Below are 14,473 nucleotides of genomic sequence, written 5' to 3' on the forward strand. Positions count from 1 at the left end.
GGGAGTTCTCGCGAGAGAAGCGGCGCCGAGAGCTGTCGGGGCGGGGGGCGGAACGGGGTGTCCTGGGAGCACGTGGGTTGCGCTCCAAGTTTGTCCGCGCGCGTCTCTGCGGCCATGGAGGGAGCGAAGGCGGCTCCGGCTAAAGCGGCTCCGGCTCAGCCGGCCGACGGAGAAGCCGGGTCCGAGTGGAGCATCCCGCCCAACGCGCCCGCCTGCATGGAGCGGCACCTGGACGGGGCCCACTACCGGGCAGGTAGGCGCCGGTCGCGAGCTGCCCCCGCCGCGCCAACCGGGGGGACCCGCGCCCTCCAGGCATCCACAGCTCGGCGCCCGCCCCGTTGCTGCCGCGTCATCCCTTTAGCCGGGCATCCCTTGTGGGCTACTTTCCCTGCTCGTGGCCCCGCGTGGAGTTCGGGACGCCTCCCGGGTTAAAGCCCTTTTGTGCCTAGTCTGCAGTCGATTTTAATACGCGCGACCCAGGGTGGAAAGTGATGCGACTTTGCAAGGTTGCAACCTCAAATTTATTTCATTGCAAAGTCTTCCTGCAACTGTGTCCCAAAACGCTTACCTGCAGTGGGTGACTTCGAAAGTGGAACATTGCTTATGCTCGAGCTGTGAAGCATGGCTCTTCCCTTTATATGTTGATATGTAGCTACACTTTCTAGGTTCAGAGGAGCATTTCTTTAAGGGGATTGAGCTCTGTTATTGAAAAATCAGGTTTAGGAGCTTAGTACAATGAGCTTTATCTGGATTTCTATCTGTTGCATTACCTGTTCACTGATGTTCAATGACTATTCAGTGCACTTGAGAAAAAACTTCACACTACTCCACCATGCCAGATTTGTTCCAGCTGCTGTCCTCAAAAACCCTAGTAGATTCAGTTACATGCTTTTTAAAAAAGAAATGAGACTACATAATTTGCCTTCATGTAAGGCTTTGTTTCAGCCGTTTATTAAGTGACATTTTGGATGTTGTCAATAGGATTCCCCCCCCCCCCCGATGTTTTTCCATAACAGTCTGGATTCTAGGATGGGCTCTGAGCAGAGCTTGACCTTCGGTTGTGTTAGGCCTTGCCTGTTTTTCTGGTGAATTGTGATTCCTTTGCAAAGAGATTGTGTTATGTAGGAGTTTTGAATAGCAACAAGATCAACTTTGGCATTCAATAATTAATCAGTGGTAGCATTTCTCTTTATGCTAAATTTAGGTGAGCCACATACTGCAAATATATCATTGTAGCTTAACTCTGTTTATTTTCCAGATGGTTCTTTGCTCCTGGGAGCTTCCAGTTTGAGTGGACGTTGCTGGGTGGGTTCTATTTGGGTGTTCAAGGACCCATCGAAAGCTCCTAATGAAGGCTTTTGCTCTGCGGGAGTTCAGACTGAAGCAGGAATAGCAGATCTGAAATGGGTTGCTGATAAAGGCATCTTGGTAGCTTCGGATTCAGGTGAGCATCAGAGAAGTGTGTCTCCTGGAACCTCTTAGTGCCTTATAAATTACGGCCAAGATCACATAAGGATGAAGCTATGCTTCCTTTCTGAAGTGGTTCTCAATGCTAAAGAGAATTTTTAAACCAAAAAGTGACATGTCTCTTTATGACTGCCTTCCAGTTCTTTTGGACTGTAATTCTTATCATGGTAACTTGGTTGGCTGCTTCCAAGAACATTAAAGAACATTCATCTGGAAATCCTGGATTTTCTACAATCACTCATTTGTAGCAGTCAAATAATTTGACATGAGATCTTTGAAGAGATTGAGGCCTGGAGCAAGCACTGTCATTGCTGGATAAAAGGTGCATTGCAAATTGCTATAAAATATGTGGGTTGGATCCTAAGGTCTTGTGAGTAGCATGAACTCATGGAGCAGCCATTCCTGATGCCTGGTAGTGGAAGAAGAAGAGTCTCTTTGGCTGATTTCCCCCCTGCAAATCATCTACTAATAGAATAGCATGGGAGGAGCTGGGGGTGCTGGAAAGCAGTCAATTTTGCTTCTCTTCCTTTTCCATGAATGGAAGTTTCTGCTTCTTGTGCCTGAAAGGACACTCCTGGATCCAACCCTGTCATTTTAGCTTTACTTTAACTAGGTGTGACATTTTAAAGCAGAGTTCCCTGCTTTGGGGCTGCTAAAGTAGTTCGGTGGTGGGGGTGATTTTGTTTCTGGTGTAGAAAAAGTCGTCTTTGGCTTACCAATAACGTTAAGTAATGGAGCCCACCACTTACCGACTAAGTATGTAGGGCTTTCATTAGGTATTCTGCTGCTGACTTTGATTCTCATTTTGTTTAGGTGCCGTGGAACTTTGGGAACTAGATGAGAATGAAACTCTGATCGTGAACAAATTCTGTAAGTACGAGCATGACGACATTGTGACAACAGTGAGTGTCCTTGCCAACAACACACAGGCCGTCAGTGGCAGCAAAGACTTCAGGTGATCCCTTTGTGGTGCTTCTTTTCTGCTTTACTGTAAAAGTATCCATTCTAGTTTTTAACCTGCTCTGGATTTTATGTCTAGTGTGAAGATCTGGGACATCCCTCAACAAACAGTACTCAACACCTACAGAGGTGAGTGCTAAGCTTGATTTATTTCTTTATTTTTATTACTTTATCCTGCCCTTCCTCCCGAGCAGACCTTGTATGTGATCCAACCATTCCCCCAGTTTTATAGCCACGAGGTGTCAGGCTGTATGAGAACGTGGGTAGCCCTGTGGCTGACATAATGAGCTTTATGACTGAGCAGCAGAGAACAATCTGAATCTCTTCAACGCCCCTGCAACTGCCTTCCACAGTGTTGAAGGAAACACTGTGGCTTCTGTGTGTCTTATCCATGTTGCATGTTCTCTCCAACATGTGTAGAGCTTCCATGGGCATGTTTTCAAGCTGTTAGTGTCCCATATTATCACAATACTGCTGAATGCTAGATGAAAGCAAAACAGCAGGAGGGGGGAGGATGTATGAGACAGACTTACAATCTTATCTGATTAACAACACAGTCATTGCAAACAATTTCTCAGCAGGTAGTATTTGATAAAATAAAATGGCACGCCTTTGCTCCCTCTTGTGTGGGATGTTTTGATGCTGTTTAGTCATTGATCTTTGCGGGATCACTTTCCATTCTACAGATAACCGCAGAAGAGTCATTTAATACTACTTAGTTCCTTTGGGTTTTTAGGGTGAATCGAATTGGCTAAAGGAGTTCACATTCCCAGAGCTTAAATCTTGGGCAGTATAATTTGGGGAGAAGCAGCAAGGTGATCTTTCTAGAGATTTGTATAATGTAGTTATTGCTTTTGCAGGAACACAAACCCACCCCTAAATTAACCCAGCGATTCCAGCAGAATATATCTGATCTAGAGTTCTACAGTAAAATTTGCAACAGCAACTAAGCAACCAGAACCCCATTTTTTGCAACTGGCTTTGCACACACCAGCATTTTTCATTTGATCTATTATTCCAAGTTAGCCTTCTGACCTCCTGAAGGCCTTTTGAGATGTTACTTTGGGAGCCACATGATGCTAATTGTGACTCTTTGATTCACACACTAGCTATTAAAGGTAAAGGTACCCCTGCCCGAACGGGCCAGTCTTGACAGACTCTGGGGTTTGTGCGCCCATCTCACATCTATTGGCCGGGGGCCAGCGCTGTCCGGAGACACTTCCGGGTCACGTGGCCAGCGTGACAAAGCTGCATCTGGCGAGCCAGCGCAGCACACGGAACGCCGTTTACCTTCCCGCTGGTAAGCGGTACCTATTTATCTACTTGCACCCGAGGGTGCTTTCGAACTGCTAGGTTGGCAGGCGCTGGGACCGAGCAGCGGGAGCGCACCCCGCCGCGGGGATTCGAACCGCCGACCTTTCGATCGGCAAGCCCTAGGCGCTGAGGCTTTAGCCCACAGCGCCACCCGCGTCCCTACACTAGCTATTAGTCCTGTCTTATTTCCGCCCCCCTTCAAGCTAACTTGTCAATTTTAACATGCTGCCTGTGGGTGAATGGCTCCTTCTCTTCCATTCATGTGCAGTAATGCCTTCTACTCACAATGCATCCAGCCTTGAATCACCACCTAGACAAGCCCATATTAATGTAGCATATTATGTGCTTTTTGTTTAATTTTGGCCAGCTCATTCCAGTCCAGTGACATGTGTGGCCTCCTGCCCTGGAAAAGACACCGTGTTCCTGTCCTGTGCAGAGGTAAAACCAACTTTTGTTTCTAGAACTTTGTAGATTCAAATTTAGCCTATAGGTGAAAGGATTTGGATATCTTTGATATTGTCGATATGAGCACAAAGCTAATGGAATTGCACAGTACTGAGAGAGAGAGAGAGAGGCCTGATAAAACTGAGAAAGTTCCTTTTTAGGGTGGAAACGGTGGTCCATACGTGCCCGCTACTATGATAATTCTGCTTTTAAGGCTTATTTTATCTCATTCTTTTTTAGGATGGCAGGATTTTACTCTGGGATACCAGATCACCAAAACCAGCAACTCGGATTGGTATGTTTTGGGGCGTTAGATTATGTCTGCATTTCCTGTGGTTTAAGTTGAATAATATTTTATTCAGAGTTCTTGTTGCCCAGAAGAAAGTATGAATTAAGGAATATTCTAATAATAATAATTTTATTGAGTGGCATTCAACTAAGCTTTCCTAAGAATAGATCTACTTAAATTTTTTTTAAAAAACTTGACTTAGTGAGATCCATTAATTTCTGAGGTATGTACTGTGAGTTTGCACACTCCTTTCACAGTTCCCTTTATCCCCAGTTTACACTAACTACAGTTAGGACTAAGAGTTGTATTTGGTGTAGCACTAAGCAAATGGTTTAGTCACTGCAAGATTTCATCTAGTTCTTTGGAATGGTCCCCCTCTCCCTCTGCATGCCCCCTAAGTCTCTGTTCTGGGATTCCCCCCCCAACTCCCTGAGCAGATTTGGGGATGATGCAGTTGTGGAAGTCTCATTGTGCTTGTGGTACTTTTTATGCAAGCAGAATTATATGGTTGAATACTGCCAGAGCTCAAAATCATGGTTTGCAGACATACTTCTATTACAGAATTCCATAAATATTGGGCTGTCTGGAATTGGTGGGATGAGCAGTTTCTGTTTTTCCTTTCTATCCCCACCCTTTTAACTCCAACCCTTACAGTCTGTCAGCTATTTTAGAGAACTTTGAGACTGACCAGAATTTCCCTTTTTTCCCTTCCCTGTGTAGCCTGCAGTGCCTTTAGTAACCTCCCTACCTCCCTGGTGTGGCATCCACATCGAACGGACACTTTTGTATTGGGTAAGGAGTATTTATTGATGCTTGTTTTCCAGACAGGGCAAGAAAATGTTTGTGTCTCTCTAATAATGCTGCTCCTCTATGTTACTGTTTTGAAGGTGACGAAAGTGGGACTGTTGTCCTTGTGGACACAAAGAACACAGACTCTGCCCTAAGCTCACCTGTGCACTCCCGAAGCGTCACCGGATTTGCTTTTTCTGCACATAGGTATGATCTGCAGTATCAGTTTCTAGATACATGCATTGGTTTCCTGGCCAGGGGCAGGGAACTGAATAGACATTATTGTTTCTTGATTGGCAGCTCTGTAAATTCCTGAAATGCTTGTTCACATCTACAGGACTTAGGGAAAGGTCAACTTTTCCTAGTGAATGCATTTTTATTTTGCTTGGCATATTGGAGCTAAAAAAAATAAATGTGTAAACATAAACTTTTCATTTCTCCTCTAGCTCACCCCTGTTGGCTTCCATCAGTGAAGACTGCTCAGTAGTTGTTCTTGACTCGAGGTTCTCAGAAGTGTGAGTACACGACCGTCCCATCGATCCTTGCCCTGCTCTCTTCTCAGTATCCTCCTTCTGGGCTCAGTTACATTTTCAACAAACTGGCCACAATCCTGCGAAATACCTGGTGTGGCAGCTGCATGCACTTGGAGAAATCCAAAACGGCACCGTAAATGAATTCCTGCATCCGTTTGGTCCATTACAAATGTATAACTAGCAATATGTCTGAAGTCATTGGTCAGTGCCAAAGGCCACCAAAGCTGTCATCGCTGGCTAAGGAGGAGGGATGGTATAGGCATGGTAAACCAGGCCCACCCCCATCCCTACTTACCCTGTGGAGGTAGCTGCTTGGAAGGTGGCTGAGGAGTTGAAGTGAAATGAGGGCTTCCTCACCCTTTTGGTCTCGTCCCCCGGGTCAGCAGTGTCAGGCAAAGAAGGGGAGTAGGGACTGGGTTTACTGAGCTTGGTATATCTTTGTTTAGCAGAGACAGACTAAATTGAGGCAAAAGGGTGAGGCAATAACACTGCCCATCTTGCTACCTTGCAAATTGTCTTCCATTATGGGTGTTGGGGACTATGTTCAGTACCTACTTTGCTGTTTGCGTACATTGGCTTTCCTCTCTTATCAGCCACACTGTAGCCAGGAAGAGATGGAAACCAGGAATTGACACTTACAGAGCATTGTTTCTTGCACCTTCAGCCTGGAAATAATGATGTTCCAGCTTGACTAGGGAACTGCTAGATGATGCTGGACTCCAACTCACACCATTCCTGATCGTGGGCTGTGCTGGCTTGGGACTGATGGAAGGTGAAGTCCAACAACATCTGGAGGGTCACAGATTCCTCACCCCAATCCTGCTGTTAGAGCAGTTATTTTGTTTATTTTTATTTTTTTAAGCCATTAGAATCTGCAATCTCATTTTGCATTAGCATTTGAGTCCAATTATTTTCTATTTCTAATAAATTGCAAGAAACAATGCCAGCTCGGGGAGGTTTGTTCATTATTTGGAGCTGTAGTGATATGTGTCTGGGGTAGCAGAACTAATGTTTTATATCTTTTCCAGTTTTAGAAACCGGTCCCATCGAGACTTTGTGAAAGGCTTATCGTGGTCACCATTAAACAAAGTCTCACTGACAACGGTTGGATGGGACCATCAGGTTCTACATCATACAGTCCCGATGCAGAATAACCATCCTTCTGGAAAAAACAACATAACTTCATAGATCTGTGTGTTCCATTTGGGGTCATTCTCCCTGGAATAGCATCTTTTTTGCTTTCGGTTTTTTGTTTTTGTTTTGGTCGAGTCCTGGGGATGAATATGGCCTTTGCAGCGATGAAGAAAAGTCCTGTAGCAATTTCATGTTAGGTGAGCACTAGCTCATTTCAACCACTGTTGCAGCCAATGAGATTCTTTGAGCATCAGAAGTCTGATTGATGGTGACAGCACAGTACACAATCATAAAGAATTGGGTTCATTTTGTTTTAGTTCTATTTTTTTAGAACCTCCAAAGTTGAAGAGAAGTGTGTGTGTGTAGCCCTTTTTTGAATGGGGAATTAATACAACCTTTCAGGAATTTGTAGGCTTTTGGGGGGGCAGCCTTGCATTGGGGTTTTAATTATGACTTTGAGAGACTGTGAGGTAATCCTGCCAAAAGTGGTCTAAATTGTCCCATCTTGAGGATGCAATGTATTGTGATATGGAATCTCATCTGGGATAAAGTTATGTAGATATAGACATGAAAGCATGCTATATGTGTAGCCAGGCAATGGGTGAGATTGAACTCATAAGCCCCATCAGTGGAAAGTTTGAACTAAGGCTTAGTTTTTAGGTTGTGTCCTTGGAAGCGGGGACAACAAAGCATTCTTGTAGAACATAGGTTTTGAACTGAGCTGCAGAGAATTGTGTGCAAGATTGGGATGGGGTGGGTACCACACCGCTCTGCAGCTCTTGAAGTCTGCGGACCTACTTGCTCCCAGCTCTCAGGTTACATTATGTAGAGCAAAGCAGATAAGCTGATAGGAAGCCATTCCCCCCCCCCCTCAGAATTAGAAACTGACAACGTTGGTGTTTGCAAATCTATGTAGTTGTTATGTGAAATCCCAACTGTTGTTGTGCTTCTACAGCCAGTTTCCAAGCAGGAAGGCTCATATGTTGTACATTTTGTTTTGTTTAATGTATTCACACCCGTGTCCCATGGTGGAGTAGAAGATGTAAGGTGCGCATGCTGATGTGACACATCATGGTTTTGTAATGGGAGAACTACTGGGAGGCATCCCCTTGTCTTCCGTGATTTTCTGGAGCAAAGGAAGACAAACTGCTTATTTTATGTCGGCAGCAAGCACTACTCCAGGACGATTGTGACATGAAATGGATAGAGATGATCGCACGCAAAAGGGAAGGCAGTTTTTGAAATAAATCCCTTTTCATTTTTAAATGAGACGGTTTTCTGTTTTATTTGGCAGTGTCCTCATTATGCCTCTTATTTCGAATCCTCTTCTAAATGGAACTTTGCATTCTTTGCAGTGATATTTCAAGATGTCAGGGCCATAAAACTTCAGATCCTGTTTTTGCTCAGTTGTAAAGCTTTCCTCCCTAAAAACATCACTGAACTCAAATAATTAAATATTAAGTGGCTTCAGATGCACACATAATTGCAATTCATCCAGAGTGACTTGGAGGGGAAATGATTCCTGTTCATTTCAGTGGCCTCTTGACCTGGACCATTGCTCAGCCACTGCTTTCTTAGGTAACCCTGTTGGCTAGAAGGCATGCATAGTACTCATGTGTCCTGTTCCTCAGCTCCCCATAACCCTACAGTACACCTTGTCACTCAGGATGACTGGACCTGAGTCTCAAAGCACAGCTTTAAAAACCCCACTCACAAGGTCAAGCAAGTATATCCTTAAGCTGTTGTCTGCATTCACAAGATGTACTGTTTCCTGTGGATTATGAACAACATAAAGGCCACATGTCAACATAAAGACCATGAATTACCCCACAGTGTCTTCTGAATGTGACTGAGCTCTTCTGGCCTCCCTTATGTTCTCAACGGAAGCTTATATGGTATTTTCTTGCAAAAGAAAAATACATTTTCCAGATTTTCTGGAGGAAAAACCTGTGAGAAAACAATTTTACCTTTTTTAAAAAAAAAAACCAAAAACAAATTACAAACCTTATTAAGTCTGAGAGGAGCACTAAACCAAACATTTTGTAATTTCAGGTTAACACTTGTCCTAAATTTCTCTCCCCACGCTCTTTCCATTTTAATTCTGGGGCAGTTTCAGACATTCACTGGCCATGCCTGCAGTCTGTTGAGCTGTGTTTCTCCTATGTATCAAAGGACTAAACCACATGTTTCACTAGTCACCATTTTGAGAGGAGCATAAATTAGCCACTTTTTAAGGAAATAAACGGCAGGTCCTCAATCCATACTGTCCTCTCACCAGGGCCAATTCGGGGGGTGGGGCAGGATACCCACTTGGTCCAGGGGCTCAGTCTCAAAGGGGGTCTCAAATTTAGACACTTGTTAATTTGGGGGACACGATTCGCAACCTTTTTTTATGCCCATCAGGCCAAAATGTGACGCACCTTCTCGGCTAGAAAAGCATTAGCTGAATGTGCCCTGCTCTGCTTTTGGTGCCTTATGTTGTGTTCAGGTGTTGTAATATTTTATTCTTATTATAGTTAGAGGCTTCAAAAGCTGGAAATGGCCTGGGCTTCTATCAACCTCAGGGCCTATGTCCATGTGGAGAGGGTAGTTTTCAGCAAGAAATTAGGGCAGGCCTCCGACGTACACAAACTGCAATGTGAGTAATGAGTCACTGGTAGGCGGTGCACATGTTCCACTTGTGTTTCATCACAATTTTCCCTTTAAAAAAATGGGAAGGAAAAACAGTCTTGCAAATGTGAGCCTCCACATATATCACCGATGTCACTTCAGTGTGGTGGAGGGGTTGTATCGAATCTTGCACCTCAAAACAGCACCGCCACACCCTGCTGTGCCTGCCTAGTATCTGAACTCTGCCTTAATAGCTTTGTACATTTTTCTATACTGGGTTTTTCTCTGTACCACAAGGTGGCAGCTGTTGCTTATTTCTTAGTCTAAAATGGTCAAAGGTTTCCCTTCCTGAATGTGAGATTCCCATGCAAGTATAACCTGAAAAGTTTGGTGAGGGAACTTATATTGATGTGTGACTTTATCTCACATTGTCTCTTCCATTCTGATGAATCCTGCTAAAGAAACTGCAACAGGTGCCTGAAAGATTGCTAGATCTGAGGAAGTCGACTCATCTACAAACACTTAGACCACAATAAACCTGTTAGTCTTTAGGGCAGGGGAAGCCAACCTAATGCCTTCCAGAAATTGTTGGACTACAACTCCCATTAGTCTCAGCCAGGTTGACTCCTGGTCAGGGATTGTGAGAGCTGTAGCCCAAAATACCTGGAGGGTACCAGGTGGGCTGCCCATCCTTTATAGTGTCACAAGATTCTTTGTTGGGTTTGCTGTATGAGCTAGTTGATAGAATTAGCTTGAACGGTAACGTTGCAGCTTTCTGAAAGTGTGGAAAATTACACAGCCCTTTGTAGAAAAGGCTTAACTTTTCAGCTGCATCCTTATCTTTTGAATTGCAGGTAAGTAGCCTAATTGGGTAGTTTATGACCGGCCCAGCTGCTCACTTGTGAGTAGAAACCCTTTTGGCAAGATTGTCAGATGGACCTGCAATGTGTTTGGCTTCCCTTAAGTTTGATCTGGAAACTGCGCTTAGTGCAGAATGGACTGAGACCTTGTCACCATATAACATCTGTGAGCAGAGAACTGCTCTGATTCGCTACCAGGCCAAGCTCAAAAAGTGTTACTATTAATATATATAGCCCTTAACAGCTTAGGACCAGTCTGCCTGCAATATAGCCATATTTGCCCAGTCAGTCACTTCAGTCTATGAAACTTGCACCCCATAATGCTCATTCTACATTTGTAAGAAATCAGTATTTTAGTGTGGCAGTGCCTACACATTGAATCTCCCTGCCTATTGACACTGGGCAGGGGCTTTTCGGCACCTGCTAAGCACGTTCTTGTTTAGACAAGCTTACCTACATATGCAAAATGCTGGCATGTGTTTTAATTTATTTTTAGTCTATAGCTGATGTTTTTTATTTTTAAAAAAACCTTTTAAATAGTTGCTTTTAATTGTTTTTACTAATAATTTTTTCAGTAATTCTTTCAGCAGTTATGAATACGCTCCCTGGCTGTGCGCAGAAGAAGGGAAATACAGTGGTACCTCAGGTTACATACGCTTCAGGTTACACACGCTTCAGGTTACAGACTCCGCTAACCCAGAAATAGTACCTCAGGTTAAGAACTATGCTTCAGGATGAGAACAGAAATTGTGCAGCAGTGGCATGGCGGCAGCAGGAGGCCCCATTAGCTAAAGTGGTGCTTCAGGCTAAGAACAGTTTCAGGTTAAGTACGGACCTCCAGAACGAATTAAGTACTTAACCCGAGGTACCACTGTATTGATTCCAAAGATTTTTAAATAGACAGTTTTCAGCAGAGCATGGAATCCAATAGTGTTCTGGGCACAAGGCTTCAGATGAGAGTCAGGTTTGGGTCTCGGCTTAGTATCCCAAAAGTTGCTTCCCAAACATGTTTGGTCAAATTCTGCCTCTTTTTTTTGCTAACTTACTGGGATCTTACGGCGCCTTTGCCGCCATTTTAAAACAACATGAACACACTTGTACACTTAAGATACCCATTATACAAAATTAAGGATGGTTGTGGTGTTTTTTTAAGTTTCAGAGAGTTTTGTTTTGTGCCTCTGAGAGGATTAATGCAAGTATTCGCCATTTCAAAAGACTCTCCTGTTAGGGCTTGCTGAAAGTAGTTGTATGGGCAGCTTTGAAGACATGTGTTTTCTATTTATAGCTTGAGTCTTCGTAAGCAGCAGAACAAGCTTTTCTGCTCATGTTGCCCCATCAGATGTGCATCTTTACTTAAGATGACTCATCTGGTCTTGATATTAAAGACAACAGCGAGGGAGGTGGAGGCTGGATTAATATGGATCATCTACCTGGAAGCCAAAAACCTATCCCCAGTTGCCTACAAAAGCAGAGTTTGTGTACACTACCAGAATGAGATGGTATCTAAAGCAGTGGTAGGAAGCATTAATTTGTGGGCCTAATTAGGCCTGTTCAGGGTAAACTGCACACCCCTTTCCCATGTCTGGCTTCATAGGATGTTTGGGGCAGGAAAGTTTTGAGTCGCTTGAAAAGGAAGGCAGCTGAAATTCAGCATCTTTTGAACATAACTGTCAACCGTCCCTTATTTGGCGGGAAAGTCCCTTATCCCAGCGCCATGTCCCACTGCTGTCCCTTATTGATGATGTCCCTTAAATTTCCCGGGTTTCAAAGGAAGCAGCTCCTCTCCCTCCCTGCCTCCCTGCCGGCCAGAGAAGAGGGAGGCTCCAGCTGTGTTGCTTGGCTGCATTGTTCACCCAATAAGGAGTCTAAGAACAACTGGAGGGTGGAGCTTGCATGCCTTGTGCCGATCAAATCGGCCGCGTTGCCTGGGGACTCGCCTTTGCTCAGTGCTTCCCAGCGGAGAGGTGACGGTGGTTTTCCTTGCTGCATCCCCTTTGCTGGGTTGCTGTGCTGTGGGAACCACTGCTTGAGGCTTCGTTTGGCTGCTGGCTGGGCTTTCTGCCTTTGGCTCGGAGGGGCTCAGAAGTTGAACATACCTGTGCTAGGAAAATCCCTTATTTTGGCTGCTGATCCCTTATTTTCGAGGCTGCTGGTCCCTTATTTTCGAATCTGTAAGTTGAAAGCTATGCTTTTGAACCTGATGCTTTTTTCTGTCAACCTGCATGGCAGCAAACTTGGCATGGCAGTGGTATCCCTCTGAACACCAGCTACTGGGGAGCACTGGTAGGGAGAGTGTTGTGCTCATCTGTTCACAAGGTTTCCACAGGCATCTAGTTGGCCAGTGTGAGAACAGGATGCTGGGCTAGATTGGCCTGATCCAGCACAGGTCATAGACCAGGCCGCTTAAAATATGAGAGAGTTTTATGTGCCCCTCCCCTTCCCAGTTTATGATTCTTCTCCCACAAGCATGTCTGCACAGCTGCAAGGATTATAGCTTTACTTTTTTAAAAAACTGAAAGCAATACTTCAAGGCTATACGTACATTTCATGTACTGTGCTTGCACTGCATAATGTGGAGATTTTTGCCTGCTCTCTGGAATGAAAACGAGGAGGGCTGCAGGCTAGAGCTGTAGGCCAAATTCTTTGAAGCAAAGCTTATGCACACAAAGTCTGAGTCCAATAAGCTCTGGCAAAAAAAACACCCATTGACAAAAAGCCACCTTATTCCATGCATATCTTAAAAGAAACAACCCACTAGGTTATGTTGCATTTTCTTCTAATCCAAAGGCTTGGTAATGTTGCAGCATACAAAGCAGTACCTGCAGTGAAATGCTGGATATAGTTTTGCTGAATTTGGTTTAATACATTGCTTTGGTTTTGGGTGTTCCAATTGAAGACAAGCTTCTATTATTATTTATTAGTTGAACAGTTACTGTACAATCCTATGGTAGGGGGTGGTGGCAACCAAAGGCAGTAGCGCCTGTCCAAACAGGGTTGGAAATGAGGTTGGCGGAGCGCTCCTGCAATCTTCCCTCTTTCTTTATCAGTGTCCCTGCCCAAGGAAAGTATTTTCCTTCCCATTTGAAACAATCTCCTGTCCTGGCTTAAATTTGTTATGGGTTTGGAGGGCTGTTAGGCTGTTTAGGAAGGAGTTGGATCCTTCGGGAGCCATATATTTTATCCTAGTCACTCCAAGACCAGATGTGCCAGCTTGCGAGGGTGATTGGGGGAGCTGGTCATACGTGCAATGCCAGGACATCAAGAGGAGCCGGGGGGGTGGAGCCGAATGCAGCTGCAAACCATCCCCAGTACAACATTTTTTTGGCTGTACCGAAAAGGGCCATGACTACAAAAAAAATTCCACAGCAATGGAGCCAGGGGCATCTGACATCAGATTCTGGAAGAAATCCAATTTCTCCTTTGGTTCCAGGGATGTTCTCCCTGGAGCTTGACTTTTAAAATTAAGCTTTGGAGTTCAACTTTTTATTTCAATTTGTTGCCTCACAGCATGAAAGAAAACCAATAATTTCAAAATCACCTCTTGTCAATAGGACTTTTGTCAGAGCAGACATGTTACACAATTGCAGTCAAAATTACATTTGATCTTCCACAAATGAAGCTTCCAATATTTCTCATATGCTAGGTACTGCAAACCAGAAGCCCTTTGCAGGCTTTGGCAATAATTTAAAAGTGGTAAGTTACTGATTCCTTTGGTGTTCATTAATGTTTAAAAATAACTATAATATATTCTTTGCTACAGCAGTTGCATTGGGTACCAATCTTTGGCAGTACTACTTAAATGTTTGATATATGGATATGTGGATTAGAATCCTATGCTGTCTTATCTAAGAGGAAGACCTTCTGAAAACGGGGTTTACTGATGACACGTGCTGTTAACAATAGGATGCCACGGAACGGTCAGGCTTTGATCCTGAGTTCTGTCGTTCATAGAACACCGACACAATTTGAAGGAGGGGCGGCAAAATATTCAGTGTTGGGAGTATTAATTTTGCATTGGTATTGCTCACCATTTTTGTGCAAAGCTCTTCAATGAACTATATCATGCTGTGCTC

General features: G+C 44.2%; 1 protein-coding gene across 1 annotated transcript; it reads left to right on the forward strand.

Moving 5' to 3' along the window:
* Positions 1 to 24: 24 nt before the first annotated feature.
* WDR77 (WD repeat domain 77) lies at positions 25 to 8,196 on the forward strand. The gene is made up of 10 exons (XM_081195203.1): positions 25 to 253; positions 1,259 to 1,444; positions 2,281 to 2,422; positions 2,507 to 2,556; positions 4,109 to 4,179; positions 4,426 to 4,480; positions 5,195 to 5,266; positions 5,362 to 5,470; positions 5,710 to 5,778; positions 6,825 to 8,196. Exons 1-10 carry the CDS (start codon positions 115 to 117, stop codon positions 6,982 to 6,984), a joined length of 1,053 nt encoding a protein of 350 aa, XP_081051329.1. The 5' UTR covers positions 25 to 114; the 3' UTR covers positions 6,985 to 8,196.
* Positions 8,197 to 14,473: the final 6,277 nt, after the last annotated feature.

This window comes from Podarcis bocagei (genome assembly GCF_964188305.1).
Source record: "Podarcis bocagei genome assembly, chromosome: 5".
NCBI classification, from domain to species: Eukaryota; Metazoa; Chordata; class Lepidosauria; order Squamata; family Lacertidae; genus Podarcis; species Podarcis bocagei.

Excerpts from the sequence above, each read along its gene's own strand:
- WDR77 (XM_081195203.1), top strand. The coding sequence starts at position 115 with ATGGAGGGAGCGAAGGCGGCTCCGGCTAAAGCGGCTCCGGCTCAGCCG. Across the intron at positions 1,445-2,280 it reads CTTGGTAGCTTCGGATTCAG|GTGCCGTGGAACTTTGGGAA; the intron begins GTGAGCATCAGA and ends CATTTTGTTTAG. Across the intron at positions 4,180-4,425 it reads TGTTCCTGTCCTGTGCAGAG|GATGGCAGGATTTTACTCTG; the intron begins GTAAAACCAACT and ends ATTCTTTTTTAG.